This window comes from Uloborus diversus, chromosome 10 (assembly GCF_026930045.1).
Source record: "Uloborus diversus isolate 005 chromosome 10, Udiv.v.3.1, whole genome shotgun sequence".
Lineage (NCBI taxonomy): Eukaryota > Metazoa > Arthropoda > Arachnida > Araneae > Uloboridae > Uloborus > Uloborus diversus.
The window spans coordinates 6,353,229-6,371,548 of record NC_072740.1 but is presented as its reverse complement, the minus strand read 5'-3'; the positions used below and the strand labels follow the sequence as shown (position 1 = coordinate 6,371,548).

At 32.7% G+C, this 18,320-nt stretch overlaps 1 protein-coding gene across 2 annotated transcripts in view; it reads left to right on the top strand.

The window, feature by feature from the left end:
• The window catches only part of LOC129231758 (coiled-coil domain-containing protein 86-like), a 37,722-nt gene extending 31,789 nt beyond the window's left edge, over positions 1–5,933 (top strand). For both annotated transcript variants that reach the window (XM_054866123.1, XM_054866122.1), the window contains exon 5: positions 5,810–5,933. In XM_054866123.1, coding sequence (XP_054722098.1) covers positions 5,810–5,899 — 90 coding nt within the window. In that variant the 3' untranslated portion in view covers positions 5,900–5,933. The remainder of the gene's footprint in view (positions 1–5,809) is intronic.
• The last annotated feature ends 12,387 nt before the right edge of the window (positions 5,934–18,320 follow it).

Below are 18,320 nucleotides of genomic sequence, written 5' to 3'. Positions count from 1 at the left end.
TAGAATCACAATGGCGTTTTCAATAGAATTTGAAATTTTGGCACAGTATTTGCCCTCCCAACACATTCAGTGTCTCTTGTCAGTGCAACGTGGGGGGGGGGGGGGAGGTTCTGAATGCATTTAGTTGGTTCATACTGCAAAGTAATTGCAAGAAGGAGGTAAAAAAAAATTTCAAAAGAAAAACTATTATTTTTCTGTACTCAACCAGCAACTTTGGACCCCCATTGCAGCCAAACTACTGCCTATGTAGTCAAACCACTTTACCTGGGTTTATATCTAGTACAAACTGACTTAAATCTAGGATTTTGTCCAGATCTGTGACCCTCAAGGTCATGCCCTTCGGTAGTAAGTTAAAAAGGGGAAGAAGTGAAAATTTTTCAGCTGTAATCAAAATTAATCTAATAAATTAAGTTATCTTCTTGAAATTCTAGTTATAGTATGCTAATCACTTTAAGAAAAAGTTTATGCAAAGAGCAGTAAACTGCAAATAGAGATTGCTTCTTTTTTGTCGGAAAAGTTGTTTATTTTACCTAGCCCTATTTAATGTCTTGTGATTTGCTTCCCTCTTTAATAATGTATGCTAAAAAAATAATAGAATATTTTGTATACAATTGAGCCGCTCAGAAGCCAATGCGGTTAAGTCCAAAACACACAAATTGAGAAAATTAATGATTTTTGATACATTAGTTTTTAAAATTCTTGGTTTATTAATTTAATTAGAAAAGTGTATACAGTCTTTTTTCGAGGTGTAAACTCTGCAAAAAAACAAGATATGTACAGGATGTGTAAATAAAAATGTAAGTATTGATTGAAATAATGACAGCATCTTAAAAATTTTAGGACTTATACCTTTTGGCAGCTGAAAAAGATAAAAAATTTAAGTAAAAATAATAAAATAACATTTATTGTCATAAGTTTTATGTCTTTTCATCATAACAAACATTATCTTCTTCCGAGTTATTTAAATGTAAATCTTGATCTCCACGTGTTGCCCTTAATGTCCTATAAAAGTCGTGTTTAATTGGAGGCATATACTTTAATAAACATATGATGTCTTTTTTTGTTTCTCTTGAAATTGTTCTGCCATTAGGATATAATATAGGTTGAGTTATATTTTTTAAACTTACTGGCCTACCTATTTTTGTTTTTGTTTTTTATATCAATTACATGAAAGGTATTTTCCTCATCAAAATTGTGCTTGAACTTAATGCTGCTTGGGTTTGACCTTTCCAATTTTATCTATCTCATATTAAGCCAATTGACTGTTAGTCCACTTGTTGATTTTTTTCTGTTGGTAACAGCTTCTTTCAATGGTTTTGTGGAAAGAAATTGTTGTGGATTCATTTCAACAACTCTGAAAGGGTTCTTTCTTTTACTATTTTGTATTATATGATACTAGTCAAGGGTTATAAATGTATGGAATTTTTTTTTTTGCATAAGATTCTATAACTACAAAATCAGCATCATTGGGCAAATAACTTAATAAAAGTTTATGCTCAAATGATTCAGCTTTTATATATTCACTCTGAACCAATTTCAGTAAACTTAACACAGTTTTTATATTTCGATTCTGTCCTGAACATGAATCTGAATACATTATATTTTTTTAAAAAATCCTTTGCGTACAATTTAATGTGTTTAGTTAAACACGATGACACTTCTTGTGAACCCCACGATGCTTGGGTTATAGGCCAAACATACATGTAGCCCTCGTTAGTCTTCAAATCATGGCAACCAAGATTGTATACATAAAAGTTTCTCTTATAATAAGCCACTGATGTGGATAGTTTTAGAAATGGTAATGTTTTTTTTTCTAAATCAAAACTAAACACGTATATTTCATCTGAAGCTCTTAGTCAATCATTAGCCATACTATTACGGGCAATTTCTGCATTTCGCAAGTGTTCATCATGTTTAACTTCAGCTGCATTTTTTTCTTCATCTATTGTAGATTGTTTTTTTATTACCAAACAATCACATTTTGCACAACTATTTTTGGAAGGTTGCTTAAAATGTAAGTTTTGTCAAATTGTATGGTAATAAAACTTTTCCTTTATTGGTACAATTTGCTCTTCATTACATTGCTCGACATATAGGTTATACATTTTTGCAATAGAAAGATCTGAATTTAAGTATCTGCGTCTGGGATTATGACTTGTATAATGGCCTTAAATAGCAGGAAAGGAACTTATATGTTTTCTTACATGGGAATCATCTATTTTGTCACCTGGAATATGTTGCCCCCGGTGGTCCTTCAGATCTTCCTTTGAACAGCAATTATATAGTCCCCCCTTACTTATTTGATATGTTTCTATAAAATATTTTGTGCAAACACCAACATCTTGGCCATTAAATCTAATAAAATATTCAAAAGACTGAGATCTTGGTCCTTTGGTGTTATTCCTGGGTCGTTGTCTTTTGATAGCATGAACTCTAATTAACCCACTTAAAAAAATATTTTGCTTATGTTGATCATTAAGCTTGTAAAAGTTTTTCATCGCCTGTTTTCTTTGATAAAAGGTTATCTTGCGATTACAAAGTCATAAACAGTTACTTGGTTTATTATCAAATTTCTTTGTAGGAATTATTCTTTTATTTCTATTTTGATATTGTTTACCTTGTATCCTTTTTTATTTCTCGACCATTTCCCAGGATTCCTGTTGCATTTTCTACCAACTTTTCTGTTATTTTGATTATTTTCTATATCTTCGTTATCTGACGATGTATCAGAATCAATACGGTTAACTCTCCTTGAATTAGAATGAAATATCGTATCACTTTCACTGTGTTCTATTTCCATTGACATTTTTAATTTTTATACCATTACAATAAATTTTTATTATTTTAAAAAGTCAGAGATTTTACTGTTAGTAAAGAAAATTTATTTAATGTTTTTGATAACACAATAATTTTCGCAAACACTTCAATTCTAATTAGAAGGTAACGGTTTCAGTTACTATGAATTTCTTGTTTTTCAGTGTTGCCAACAAATATCGAAAGAAGAAGAAGAATTTAATTTTTATTTCAAAGTTTATGTAAAAAAATATTGATAAAAGGTGGACTCTCTTATTCACAATGGCTTCTGAAGTTATTATACAATATATTCGGAAGCTATTAAAAAAAGGGCTGTCTAACCTAGAAAAAAATAACCAACGAGTAAATCCTTCAATTACTAAGAAGATTATTATTTATTTCATCAAAATTTCCAAAAATCAGAAAATATCAAAAAATGGACTTAACCGCATTGGCTTCTGAGCGGCTCAATTAATTTTCTAGCTATTGTTAAGTGCGAACTGATATTTTAATTGTTTAGCAGTGATTGTTTAAACCTGTCACTCATACTATGATAAACTTTATTATGTTAACATGATTTTGAATGATTAAAGTTAATGTCAACTAAGTAAAAAACAGTTATATTGTTTTCATTGTGTTTATATTGTCATGTGGATACCTGATCCCTAAACAAAGGGATCAAGTATCCCTAGTATACGAATTTACAAACATACTTATTCTATTATTAACAATCAGTGACAATTTACTTAAAATATGTCTCAATTATTAAAGACTGTCTGTACTTTAACATTACACTTCGGTATTTTTTTAAGGTTGTGTATAAGAGATAATAACTTCAGAATGCTTTCCTAAAAAAAGTTTCCGTTGACACATTCAGACAATCATTTCTTAAGCTGCAACAAAATTGCTGAAAAAACCAAAATGTTGCCATTTTTTATGTACAAGTATAACTTGAACACAATTGTCAGGTTTCAAATCTTTACTTATTGATTTTGGTACATTTTTGGCTGTGGGATCATGTACCCCCAGGGATCAAGTATCTCCAGTCTCCCCTATCATCCCTTTTCTGTATGATTTTACGTATACATTTTTATTTTCACCTTTTTGTTCTCTGGTCACTCTCATTTCTTTATGTATTTTACTTTGCACTTCTTCATATTGTTTAGTATGTTTGACTTCAAAAGAATCTGCAGATGGCATTAATATTTTTTGTTACTATGTGAGTTGGCAACACTCATTCTGAAGTTACTGTTAGGCAATACTCTGACACTAATTTGAAGTAGCTGGCATCTCTTGTCATACACCGCAATCTTCTATGCAATATAATAAAGCTTTTAATATCGAAACAAGCTCAATCCATTTTTAAAAATTTTACAGCATGGACAAAAACATTTCGCATTGCCCTTTTAGATGTTTGTTATTTGAAAAACTATGAATTACTCTATACCTCTTGTTATTTATATACCCTTCCTGTTGCACATATAGTTAACAGTTAAATCTTTTAAACCGCAGTAGATACATTGCAGTATAAGAAAATATATGTTTTAAATACTTTGTTCTAATGTATTATAACTGTACTGCCATGCTAAACACAGATGTGGTATCTGCACATTTTGTCAAAATTGAGTTATTGTCACCGGATAGTCATTAGTAATTTAGCTTATCTAAATCTCAAGTGAACGCATAATATTAAAAAAAGCTACAGCAAAAAAGTGGTATCTGCATATTTGCCGTAGTTTGCTAAAGCAATTTGAACGTAAATGACAAATACTAAGCCTTTAAAGTGGTATCTGAGCAGTTACCCTTTTTTCCTTAGTAGTTATGTAGATACAGTTTTTATACCCTAGTAAAGCAACATACTTAATAATGTAGCAGTTTATTGTAACAGAGTATTGAAATTAATTTACCTCTAACTGGTTTATATAGAGGTTGATAACAAACACTAATGCAACTTTGCATAAATGTTCAAGTAAATATTCAGCTTTTTCTATTGAAATTTTTACTTAAAATGCAAATTCTTAAAAATGAAATGCAAGTAAAATATTCATATCTAATTCTTTTATGCAAAAAAAAAGCATTTCATTGTACGTCCAATTATATTTTTGTTTAAGCATCGTCTGCTGTTGAAATTATCCTCATGCTTGGTAAAAATGAATCTAGAAAGTAAAACATTATAAATTATAGCATCAGCACATTCTTTGAAAATAAAGAATAAAAAATTATCATGATTTACAGTTTTATAGCGTTTAAATATCCGACATTTTGAAAATGTTATTTTTCAGAAGGCAGATTCTGTTAGATTTGTATTAACAAAATAAAGCGACAGAAAATCCAATTAAAGCAGATGTTTTCAATATTATTTAATGATACATTAAGCGCGTTTTTCTAAGCTATTTTTGTCATATCTGTGCAGATACCCCTAAAAATGACTAGTAATAGTCACTTAAGGTGAAATTAACTCAGTATATGAAAAGGTTTTGAATTGAAAATTTATCATAACTAAATTCATTAATTTTAAATAAAGACTTCTACAAAAATACTCTCTTATGTAGACTAGATAAGTTATTTATGAAACAACTACCACAAGTTGAACATTTAATTAAGTCACAAATCAAAGAAATGAGTTGTAAAACTTTAACCATCAATTTCTCATTTTGAGCTCTACTGCAGATACCACATCTGCGCTTAGCACGGTTGTATAAAAGTCATAATATACAAAATACTATTTGGCAATGATGTATTAAATTTTACAAAATCTTCACATTGGCATCCTTTCGTTGTCATCCAAATTTTCCCGAGGTTTAATATTTTTGTATGTAATTTCAAGATGATGAAGTGAAAAGAAAAAAGGAAGTAAAATGTTAAAATGTTTTACATTTATTTAACAAAAGTTATACTCAAAAGAAAGTACCTACTGTTTTTATTTTGAAAAGTCCTTGATCGTCCTCTTGGATTCATATGAAGCTTATAAATTTATATTGATTTCATCTGATCTATCTGTTTTTCCCTCTTCCAGATCCGAAATTCTGCCCGAATCAAGACAATGTCAAAGAAGCAGTTGAGATGGATAGGAAAGAGGGACACCCATCCCCGTCGAATATGTTGAATTCCCATGGCAAATAAAGCTGTTTTTTCTTTTCCCCATGTGTTATTCTTTATTCATTTTAAAATGTATGAATTTATATTACAACTATATTACTTTTTTCAGTCTGTAACGTACAAAAGTGATCAGGGGCCAGTTGAAGGTTTTTATTTTACCTACAAGGGATTGCCCACAAATATGTCATGCTTTGAGAGGAAGGGGGGAGGGGTTTATGAAATTGTGACAAGAGGGAGGAAAGAAATGTGACATCATGCATTTTTATGAGAATATGTTAATAAAAAATAATGTGTCATGTGTTAAAGGGCCCCCTCCTTTAACACATGACACACTATTTTTATGGGTGGGGGTGAGGGATTGGTGTTACACTTTGTGACAAAAAGGGGAGGGGGTCAAAAAAATTGAAAAAATTAGAATCATTTTATGGACAGCCCCCTACATGTTTTTGTGAAAATTCGTGTCTATATTTTATTTTGTATGGATGAATATAAAATTTATTTTTGTCATCTATTTTACTTCAGTTTTCAAGTACAAACAGGGCCAGATTTAAGGGATTGCAGGTGGGGCTACTGCCCCTGGGCCTCCACAACAAAGTGGCCCCCACAATAAAATTTTTGCAAAATATCCTGACTTTCACGGGTCGAAAATATCGGATATATACATATACACTGGTGTGCAAAAATTAAGGACGGGACGGTTTTTTCAATATAACTTTGTACAAAAGCTTTCCAAATCAACACATTTAATACCGTAAGATGCCCAATATGTAAGGACATGTGTAATGTAAGCAACACTTACTAAAAGAGAAATCAGAGGGATAAAAAGAAGCTTTATTGAAAAAGTAGCATGGAGCGCAATGCGACTGAAGGCCGAAACATCCCTGTGATGGGTGTCCAGCAAGAAACATCCGGTCTTTAGTAGGGGATATGATCTCCCCCGACTGCTAGGCAGGTTTCACAGCGTCTGCCCACGCTGAGAATGAGGGTGTCAATGAGTTGTTGAGGCATTGCTGCATTTGTCTTGCAGCGCCAATCGAAGCTCCCGAATCGTTATTGGTGGTAAGGTACGAGCTGCCAAGCGTCTGCCTAGAAAATCCCATACATGCTCGATGGGATTGAGATCCGGAGATCGTGCCGGCCAATCCATACGTTCAATATCCTCACTCTCTAAGAGCTGTTCGGCAGCTACTGTGCGATGACATGGTGCATTGTCGTCCATGAAAAGGAACTGCGGACCCATAGCGCCTCTAAAAAGACTCACATATGGAAGAAGAATCTCGTTACAATAACGGGTCCCGTTGACTGAACCTGCGTCGAAGATGTGAAGGTCTGTACGACTACCAAGCATGATGCCTCCCCAAACGAGAACACCGCGACCTCCATACCTGTCCCTTTCAATGATGTTCGAGGGATGATTGCGGCTTCCCCGCTCTCTCCAGATGAGTATGCAATGAGAATCGCTACTGAGACTTGTTAGCAAAAATATGAAATTTTAGTTCTTGAAGACAATTCCCAAAGGTTTAAGAAGTTCTAGTAACTTAATTCATTGTATTACAAAAATTGAAATTTATCCCACTACCTAACTGGCGAACGAATTGTTCCCCAAAGTAGAAACTCCAACAGAATCATGAGTTTGTTTACACAACGCGATGATGTGACCTCATTGTTACTGAGTTGAGTAACGTTTTGCTGAGTGCATGTGAACAACTATTTTAAAAGGGTTCACAGTTAAAATATAAACTGTGTTGTGTTGTTTCACAGTGATAATTTATGCATGTGATTCGATAAACGTCACATCATCACGTGGTGGAATTGGGAAATGTATTTAAGCGAGTGCACCCACTCAATCAATCTCTTACTCGCTTACTCTTATCTTATCAGTTTTGATGTCGCCGTAACTGCAGTTCGGTGTGTTACTGGGAGCGGTGTGCTCTAGTTTCTCATCAGTTCCACGTTGTCGAGTGGACTTTATTTTTAGAAAAATGTAGGAAATAAGTTCCTTGTGCCCGGCTAAAAGAGCGGGCAGGTTCCATTGGTCACCTTGAGGCATTTTGGTGGTGAAGGATGAAAAGGTGAAAGATTGTGGAGTTTCTTTCACGGAAGGTGATGTTGTTGGACGTAGGCTTCACACGACTGTCGAAGGTTCACGCTGGATTGGATTAAAAGATGTCCTGGAGTCTGGCTGGACTGGATGTCCGCGTGTAAGGGTTCTTCACCGGATGTGGCGGTTCTTGGTGTCCGAGAGGTCAAGTCTATAGAAGGTCCAGCATGGCGGCTGGCCACGAGTGGTACGGGCTGCAATCAACTTTCACGTATGATCCTATGGAAGGATCAGGCCTTCACGTTTTGATATGCCAAGTATTAAAGAGTGAATATCCTGAACGGTATGAACTTTCATCTTGAATATTATCAGGACTATTCTATTTTTAGGCAATGGACTCAAGGTGGACTAGCGTTGACTAGTCCGTTAAGTTTTGGAATTGAACGATACAGTATTATATAATGTGTTCCTATAAATGTTCTTGTGGGGGGTTTTATTTTCAGTCAAAATGTTTGTGGGTTTAAAAGTAGTTTATTTACCCTTGTTGATATTACAAATTTTAAGATATATTTATCGTTATTGAATAAAATTGTTTTTGACTGTTAAATGTGTTTTTAATTCCATTTTTCCCCCGAGCAGATCACATCACAATTTCTGTTGGGCTTGCAACAACCCGTTTTAGTTCCTCGAACTTTGGGTATTTCATCCACGGTAGCACGCAAGTTCCAACAAGACTGAATCTGCTCTCATCTGTAAAGAGTACTCGCCCCCATTCATGGTCTCTCCAATTCTGGTGTTCCCGGCACCACAGAGAACGCCTTCTCCGATGGGCAGGCGTTAGAGGTATACACTGTATAGGGCGTCGTGCGAACAGACCACCACCGTGCAGTCTTCTGGCCACGGTAAAACGCGATATTCGTCGTCCAGTCGCCTGTGTCGTGTGTCTAGCGATTTCTCCCGCTGTCTGCCGCCTGTTTCTTCTGGCCTGTAAGACAATATACCGGTCATCTGCGGGTGTGGTTCATCGTGGACGACCACTACTGAACCCCTGGATAGCTGTTCCTGTAGTTTGAAATTGTCTCCAAAGTCGTGAAGCGATGCTGTGAGCAATTCCGAACTCTGCAGCCACACTTATCACACTGCGGCCTTCCTCCAACTTCCCAATGATTCGACCTCGGGTAAAAGCATCCAGATGTCGTCTAACCGATTGATTATTCGCCATTTCTCGCTGAGGCAGCAACTCGGTGTGATTTTAACTGCTATACGGCGTGCAATCTCTTTGCCAGAAATTCTGATCTTACACCGATAACATGCTTTATACTACTTACACTCCCCCATTACGTCTGCCTGCATATCTGCGCATGTGCTACCGTACATCACCTTACTTAATCTCCTGATTGGTCTTTCTGTCGGCTCTGCCTCTTCATTCAGCTGATATGCTAATTTTTCGACTTCGTCCTTAATTTTTGCACACCAGTGTATATCAAGACATTTGGATATATATCAAAGTATCGGATATTTTCAAAAATATGATCTTTTTGAATCCCGATTAGGGGTCTCCACACTTCCAAATCCGGTCCTGGGTACAAATATGCTTACTTGGTTTCCACTGATAAAGAACAAAAATAACTTCTCATTTCCATATTTTTCTTGTGTTGTAGGACATCAAAAACACATTCCCTTAAATATCTCTAACACTCGATTTTGTTAATGCTGCCCTTTACCTGCCTACAGAAGTATGAGACGTTGAATGATCATAATGTAAATATGTTTATTTCAGGCCTCGGAACTAGTCTCTTTTCTAGCTATTTGTCTCTTTTTTTTTTCTTGAGTGTCTCTTTAGTTTATTTTCATGATTTTGTCTCTAAATTCTCTTTTTTTCCCCCGCGAGTGCTATGAAAATCTTACTTTTGACGCCTGTTGAAACGATTTCAGTTCGCAGAATTTCGTTTAGCAAACGTACGCAGCTTGACCAATCAGATCGCTTCTAATGATCGGAAAAATGGCTGAAAAAAAGGAGCTTTGTCAATGGAGAGCAGTGCAATAAACCACTCCCCTATGTGCATTTGCATCCTTCAAATATTTCAATTATTTTTCAGTTTGGAAGCTCTTATGAAAATGAAAAAAAGCTGTCCTACAGTTGCATATAAGAGCTTCCAAACTGAAAAGTAATTGAAATATTTGAAGGATGCAAAAAGATTGAAATCTAATACACAGCGATCAATTTTTGGCGAAGCACGTGGTTCCGTGTTCGCAAGCTTTTATTTTTCCATTACTTTATTTTAAACAGCTTTTCAATAAATGTTTTATTTTAGCTCACAACAAATTAAAAATCTAATGCTTACGCCTTTCTGATTCAATGTTTTCCTAAAATTAAGTTCACAAAAAGAAAAAAATAATAATAATCATAAAATAAATTATTTAAATAAAAAGAGCTGTCCTACATTTGCATATAATAGCTTCCAAACTGAAAAATAATTGAAATATTTGAAGGATGCAAAGAGATTGAAATCTCATACACAGCGACCAATTCTCCGCGAAACACGTGGTTCCATGTTTACATGTTTTTATTCTTCCATTACTTTATTTATTTTTAACATCTTTTTAATAAATGTTCTATTTTAGCTCACAACAAATTAAAAACCAAATGCTTATTCCTTTCCGATTAAATGTTTCACTGAAATTAAGTTCACAAAAATAAAATAAAATCAATTATAACAAAAACAAAAGCTATCCTTCATTAGCATATAATAGCTTCCAAACTGAAAAATAATTTAAATATTTGAAATATGCAAAAAGATTGAAATCTTATACACAGCGATCGATTTTCCGCGAAGCACGCTGCTCCATGTTCGCATACGTTTATTCTTCCATTACTTTAATTTATTTTAAACAGCTTTTCAATAAATGTAAAATCAAATGCTTATGCCTTTCCGATTCGATGTTTCCCTGAAATAAAGTTCACAAAAAGAAAGTAATAGTCATAAAATAAATTATGAAAATGAAAAAAGCTGTCCTACATTTGCATATAATCGCAGAATATAGAATGTATAGTATCTATAAAAAATATTTGTAAAATTTTTCAAAAGTTGGAAATTGGCCTACCGGAAAAAAACATGTGTCATATCACATTCTTGCCCCGAGCCCTTCAATTTATATAGCTAGATTTTATACATTTAACACATATTTTATTTGATTTATATACTATCAAGCTTTGCAAAAAAAAAAAAAAGAACTAGCTGATGTGTGCATCACATAACTTCCTTTTGCTCCAATTTAATGTCATGTCTCCATCACTGGCACTTTTAATGTGATTTAATAGTTTACTCTCTAAATATCACCAACTGAAAAAAATTAAGAAAGAAAAAAAAATCGCCAAATTTGTCGCCAACTTGGCGACAAAACTTGGCCACCAAAAGACTGGCGAGATATCGCCAAGTGTCCTCCAAATTATAACACCACTTAAGTATACATCGAAATTAACAATGATTTCACCCCAAAAATGAGCAAAAGACCCTTTTAGAAACACCCGAATGCAGCCAAAAGGGTAGATTCACAACTAGACCCCACTAGGAGTCTACGTACCAAATTTCAACTTTCTAGGACTTACCGTTCTTGAGTTATGCGACCTACATACGCACATCCACATATACGCACATACATACGTACATACAGACGTCACGAGAAAATTCGTTGTAATTAACTCGGGAATCGTCATTATGGATATTTCGCATGTCCATACGTTCTTAGGCACTTATCCACGTGTGGTCGAGTCGAAAAGAAAACTCAATATTCATTCGGGGGTGAGTAAAATGGAAATTAAGGTCGATTTTCGAGTGAAATTTTTCTCGCGATTACAATACTTCCTTTTTTTTGTAAAAGGAAGTAAAAAACACAATTTTTTCTTCAAACCAGTACCGAAGCATTAACTTATACGCAGGTGACTTAGAAACCTTTGAAGTGCCAAAAATTGAAGTTACAAATTTTCGTGAGTTACAACATCGCGATTCACTGACGCGATAAACACTAAAAAGCAGTTCATTAATATTTCGCTGCTTTGAATTGAAAGAAAAAGAAATGAATATCATATAAATCTGTCATTCTTTTTCGTATGATCTGACGGGTCAAGGTTAGGAGGGGAAAAAGTTAGGTGGTAATATATCATTTAACACTTCACGCACAGCCTATGAGAAGCAAGTTCCTTTACGGAGGCCTCTTTGGTAAGAGACAGAAATTTCTGAACTTCGGTTCCAAGCTTTTAGACGTCTTTTTCACAGACAGAAGTAATTGAAATCAGGGTGGTTTAGTGGTTGCTTTTTCCAATCTCAATGCTTGCTAGTATCTTACTCCGGAATTAAAAGTTTTGTTTGTCAATTCTAAACTACTACTGTTTCCAGTCAGTTAATTCTAAGGTTTTTTTTAGAAACATTAAGTTCTTTAAAGGAGTCTTTTGCATAAGGCTTTTAATCTGTAAAAAACTCAACGATATGTTGCATTTACTATTTCTGGATCTTTGTGCTTCCCTGCACGATGGAATTTTGTGATAACCATGGACAAGATAAACATCTCGTTGAGCTAGTGCATCAAATGCTTGCATCAAGTTGTGTTCACCTGTGTTCTGGAATGTGCTTATGTGTGTCGAACCTAATTCTATTGGATAAACTTTTTGTCTCTTAATCAAATGACCTGTTTTTTGTTTTTTGAAGTAAATTTTATTTTTTGCATTTAATCCTGTGGCAATTGCACGTAAGTTTACTTTTCGGTTGTTATACTTCTTCATTTTTAAATTGCTATTTCGTTGCTTATTTTTTAAACTCATAGATTTTTATTTCACTTGACTCTCTTTGTTCGGTTTGAATATTGAATGGGAACGAAAGTTTGTTATTAATGTATGCTTATAAGTACCTTCATATGATTAATTGTTTTATAGATGATTTATTTTTAAATGAGCATTAAAGATTTTCCCTGTTAATTATCTCTCCCGGATTCTAAATTTTAGTTTTCACTAATTAGTTTCTCATTACATGAAAAAAAAAAAAAATCAAGAATAAATAAGTTTTCTAGAGCTGTAAGGCTTATTTTTCAAAGAAATCTTAATAATTAGTGTGACAGGCAATCTTGGCGATACAGCCAAAGTTTTACTCACAGGTTTATATCCTTAGGTAGCAAGACAATCAAAGAAAAATGTTCTTTTTTAGAGATTTAATAACTTGTAGAATTCGGTAAAGCCGCCAAAAAAAAAAAAAAAAAAAAAGTTCTAAATTGCAACTGCAGCAGCTAATTTTCAAATCTTGGGACAAAAAGATGTAAATGTTTAAAGTTAGGGACTATTGCATCCCAAATACCAGTACTAGTTTTAGCACCCCATTTGGGGACTGTTTCCGAAATTTGAGGACATACGACCACCCTAGTTTAGTTGGATCTTTAATTATGACCAAAAGATTACCGAGAATGTTCGAAACTATTGTTATTTTTAGATCATTGCAAATGCAGCGGCAAATTTTCAAATCTGGGGACAAAAAAATGTAAATGTTTCCATTTATGTACTTTTGAGTCCCTAAGAACCAGCACTAATTTTGGGGACATAGAGTTAAAAAACACAAATTTGGGGACTGTATTCAAAATTTGAGGAAGTTGGCCACCCTACTTTACCTGGATCTATACTTATGTCTAAAAGAAACCGAGGTACTCGTAGTTTAGTCTTCGAACATCTTGATAGTTCAAAAATTAGCATCTCAAAAGTTGGCGTACTTCTCAGAAAAATTACCAAAATAGAATAATTGATACTCTAAAATCATGGTTTTGGTTTAAATTTGATCAAAAAATCCAGCTGAGCCTTGAGCGGACATCATGATATAAATCGACATGGAAATAATTATACAGAAAGAAAGCTCTTTACGTATTTCAATTTGAATAAAAATTATTCTAAATTCAGTGAATCTAAAAGTTTCCACAATAATTTGCTGATAATTCAAAAGCATTTTTTTTTTTGTTAAAAACATCTGTCGACATTCGTGGAGAAGAAGAGGCACGAAATTTTGCCACGCAGCTAGTATATAAAGGCGTAAGGTGTGGACCGGCGCCATTGCTGTTCTTTGTATTAAGTGTTTGCTAAGCTGCTTGTTTCAAGATAATTTTGGAAGTTAAAAGCTTAGAAGATGGCTTTTCGATCATGCGCAGCAATTTTACTATTATTGTCTGCAAATTACGTTCAATTCAGTAAGTTTCAATAGTTTTTATGTATTTTTAATTCCGGTGTTTGTATGTTTTAATTAATAGTGCGTAGCAATTATTAAAAATAGATGTTTAATTTTCAATCTTCGTTTAACCTATAACAAGTGATATCATTTGTCAATATTTATATATAATACCAATTTCTTCATTGATTATAGAAATCTTTTATGTTTAGAAATCAAAAACAGTAATTAAACAAAATATTATATACAGTAAACGCACTTCAACAACTAACATGTCTTACAACGAACTTCAAGGGACCGCAAATTTTGTTCGTTGTTATGGGAATTTCATTGCAATGGAATTCAAGCAATGTAATAGCAATTAAAATGAAACTGAAAATTTGTTTTGTTGGAACAGATGTTTCGTTGTGTAGGTATTCGCTGTAATGAGATTTTACAGTGTATTTCAATTCTTGTGTAATTTCTTTTTCCCTCATTATTTGACATAGAAGACGTATTTCCAGCTGTTTTAAAGATTTTAAAACAATTATGTTAAAAAAAGAATATTAAAAAACATTAACTTCCATTTTGAACAATAGTCTACTTAGAAGCTATCTGATACTACTTTGATGATGCTTTTTTTTTTCTATTGTAATTATTTCCTGAGATGAGATTCTCTGAGAGCTCGTGTACATGATGTAATAAAACTCTCTGTTAAATTAAAGGAGGAAAAAGAGAGGAAAAAAAGCATTTGTGTAGCGGAAGAAGAAAAAAAATCAAGTGTAAGAATAAGACGATTTCACTGAAAGAATCTGTTAAATTATCACAACTAAAAATAAGATTTATGTATCAGAAAAATTAGATAATTTAACGAGACTCATAGAAACTAATATTATTTGTATGTTGTGAACTTAAAGCAATACCCTTGTGTTTGGCATAATTTGAAGGAAATGTATTGAAATTCTGGATTGAATGGCTGTTTTTGAGAGCTATGCATGTAATTAAGTTTAAAATTCGTGATGAATAAGAGAGAGTTCTGATTTTTATTTCTCACTTGAAAAATGCTGCTTTTTTATGTATCAAAAACTTAAAAATTTTGTGATTTTCCATAAATTTCTATTTACAGAGCAATGTACATTGTTTTTGATTATATGGTTTTGATTATATTTTTTCTTATTTTTCAAAATTTAAAAACTTTCCAGAAATTAACTTGTGTCTTCTCGGCTACAAATTTTTAAATAGGTTTTCTTTATTCACAACATAAAAGAGCTTCAAACTGAAATAAAGGTTTTAACAATAAAATTAATTAGTAGAATCATTATTTTTAGTAAATTTGTGAAGTTTTTACTTTTCGAGGAAATATAGTAGTATTAGAGGGGACATCAATGTGTAGAAAAATTCAGTGGATCTAAATGTTTTAACAATAATATTCTGATAATTCAACAGCATTTTTTTGGTAAAAAAATGTGTCGACATTCGAGGAGAAGAAGATGCACCAGATTTTGCCACGTAGCTACGTACCTATATAAAGGCTTGGGGCGTGGACCGGCGCCATTGCTGTTCTTCGTATTTAGTGTTTGCTGATTTTTTTATTTTCAAGATAATTTTGGAAGTTTAAAGCATGAAAGATGGCTTTTCGAGTATTTTTACTGTTATTGTCTGTAAATTACGTTCAATTCAGTAAGTTTCAATAGTTTTTATGTATTTTAATTCCGGTGTTTGTATGTTTTAATTAATAGTGCGTAGCGATTATTAAAAATAGATGTTTAATTTTCCGTCTTGTTTTCACCTATAACAAGTGATATCATTTGTCAATATTTGAATTTAATATCAATTTCTTCATTGATTATAGAAATATTTTATGTTTAGAAATCAAAAGCAGTAATTAAACAAAATAGGATTACAGAAAACGAACTTCAACAACGAACCTTCCTTACAATGAACTTCAAGGAACCTCAAATTTTGTTCGTTGTTACGGGGATTTCATTGCAATGAAATTCAAGTAATGTAATAGCAATTAAAATGAAACTGGAAATTTATTTCGTTGAAACAGTTATTTCGTTGTGTTGATATTCGATGTAATGAGATTTTACTGTGATTTTCCAATCTTATGTACTTTTTTTTTCCTCATTATTTGACATAAAAGAAGTATTTCCAACTGTTTTAAAGATTTTAAAACAATCATGTTACAAAAAAAAAAAAAAAAAAAAAAGAGAATAACATTAACTTACATTTTGAACAATAGTCTATTTAGAAGCTATTTGATACTATTTTGATGATGTTTTTTTTTTTTTCCAATAGTAATTATTTCCTGAGATGAGATTCTCATATAGTGAAACTCTCTGTTAAATTAAGGGGGAAAAGAGAGAGAGAGAAAAAAAAGCATTTGTGTAGCGAGAAAAAAAATCAAGTTTAAGAATAAGACGAATTCCACTGAAAGAATCTGTTAAATTATCACAGCAAAAAATAAGATTCATGTATCAGAAGCATTAAATAATTTAACGAGACTCATGGAAACTAATATTTTTTGTCTCCTTCCCTGCCAACTGAAACCACCATGTCATTTTGTGAACTTAAAGCAATACCCCTGTGTTTGGCATAATTTGAAGGAAATGTATATACATTCTGGATTGAATAGCTGTTTTTGAGAGGTATGCATAATTAAGTTTCAAATTTATGATGAATAAGAGAGATTTATGAATTTGATTTCTCGCCTGAAAAATGCTGCTTTTTTAAGTTTCAAAAACTTTAAAATGTAGTGATTTTCCATAAATTTCAATTTACACGGTAAGGTACATTGTTTTTGATTATATGTCTCCAGAGATTGTCTTCAAATAAATAATTCTTTTTATTTTTCAAAATTTAAAAACTTTCCAGAAATTAATTTGTCCTCTTTGTTACAAATTTTTAAATAAGTTTTCTTTTTTTTTATTCACCATATAAAAGAGCTTCAAACTTAAATAGAGGTATAGAAAATAAAATTAATTAGTAGAATTATATTTCGTAGTAAATTTGTAAAGATTTTACTAATTAGAAGAAATATAGCAGTATTAGAGGGGACATCGATGTGTAACAGAAGGGAAAAGGCTGGAATGTGCTCTCTGTTACAGCTTCACATCAGATTTTTTTAAAAATTCTCTCCTGCTGCACTGTTCAGAAGGGAATCTAGGAATGCATAAATGGGTAGTAAAATTCTGTTGAAAGCAGGGCGGTCATTCCAAGCTCGTCAGCTTGCGAGATCGAGATTCTCGCTCACGTGATCGGTTGTGACGTAGAAATGTCGCAAAGTAGCATTCTAATCTACTCGAACTTATCTTACGGCTAAGTTCGGTTAGATTGGAATGCTACTTTGCGACTTTTCTACGTCACAACCAATCACGTGAGCGAGAATCTCGATCTCGCAAGCTGACGAGCTTGGAATGACCGCCCTGTTTCTTCAGCGTTTCATTACATTTATGCAAAGCTTGCCCCTTTTACTTCTTTAACTGTTTACTTTTGCTTGTTGTCAACATGGGGAATACAGCATCAGATAAAATGAGAGAATATAGACCTAGGGTAGTAATGAAAGAAATAACAACTCAAAAAGTATAAATTACAGATTACTGCAGACACGTGTTTCGGCGTTACAAGAACGCCTTTTTCAATGCAAAATAAATGAGCTTATCCATAAGCTCATGACCTTGGCATAAGTTATAGTAGGGGAATGTGGGGCGATGTGAAATAGTTAAGAGGACTGAGCTTTTTCAAATGAAATAATTGGAAATTTGTTTTGAAAAATTACAGTACATAAAGAAAGACCATTTCATTTTATAATAAAATTTGCATTGAAACAGTATTTTTAATTTGTGGTAATAAACTTGCGCCTTCAAAAAAAAAAAAAAAAAAGGGAAATTTTTCCCTTATTTTTTTTCACGGGGCAATGAATAAGTAAGTGAATTACTAACTGAAGTAATGTAAATGAATTAATTAATAAATGAACACGTAAGTGATTTAGTATATCATTGGGTGAGTAGACAAGATAAACTATTTCAATTTGCCCCGCATGTACGTGACTAATTGTACAAAATGTTTAAAATACAAATAAGCTTAATATTAACTAAATATATATTTAACCTACTATTAGAAGGTCTCAATTAATATTTAAAATATTAATAACAAGAGCTTTATGATTTTATAGTAACAAAAATGATAATTTTACTTACAATAAAATA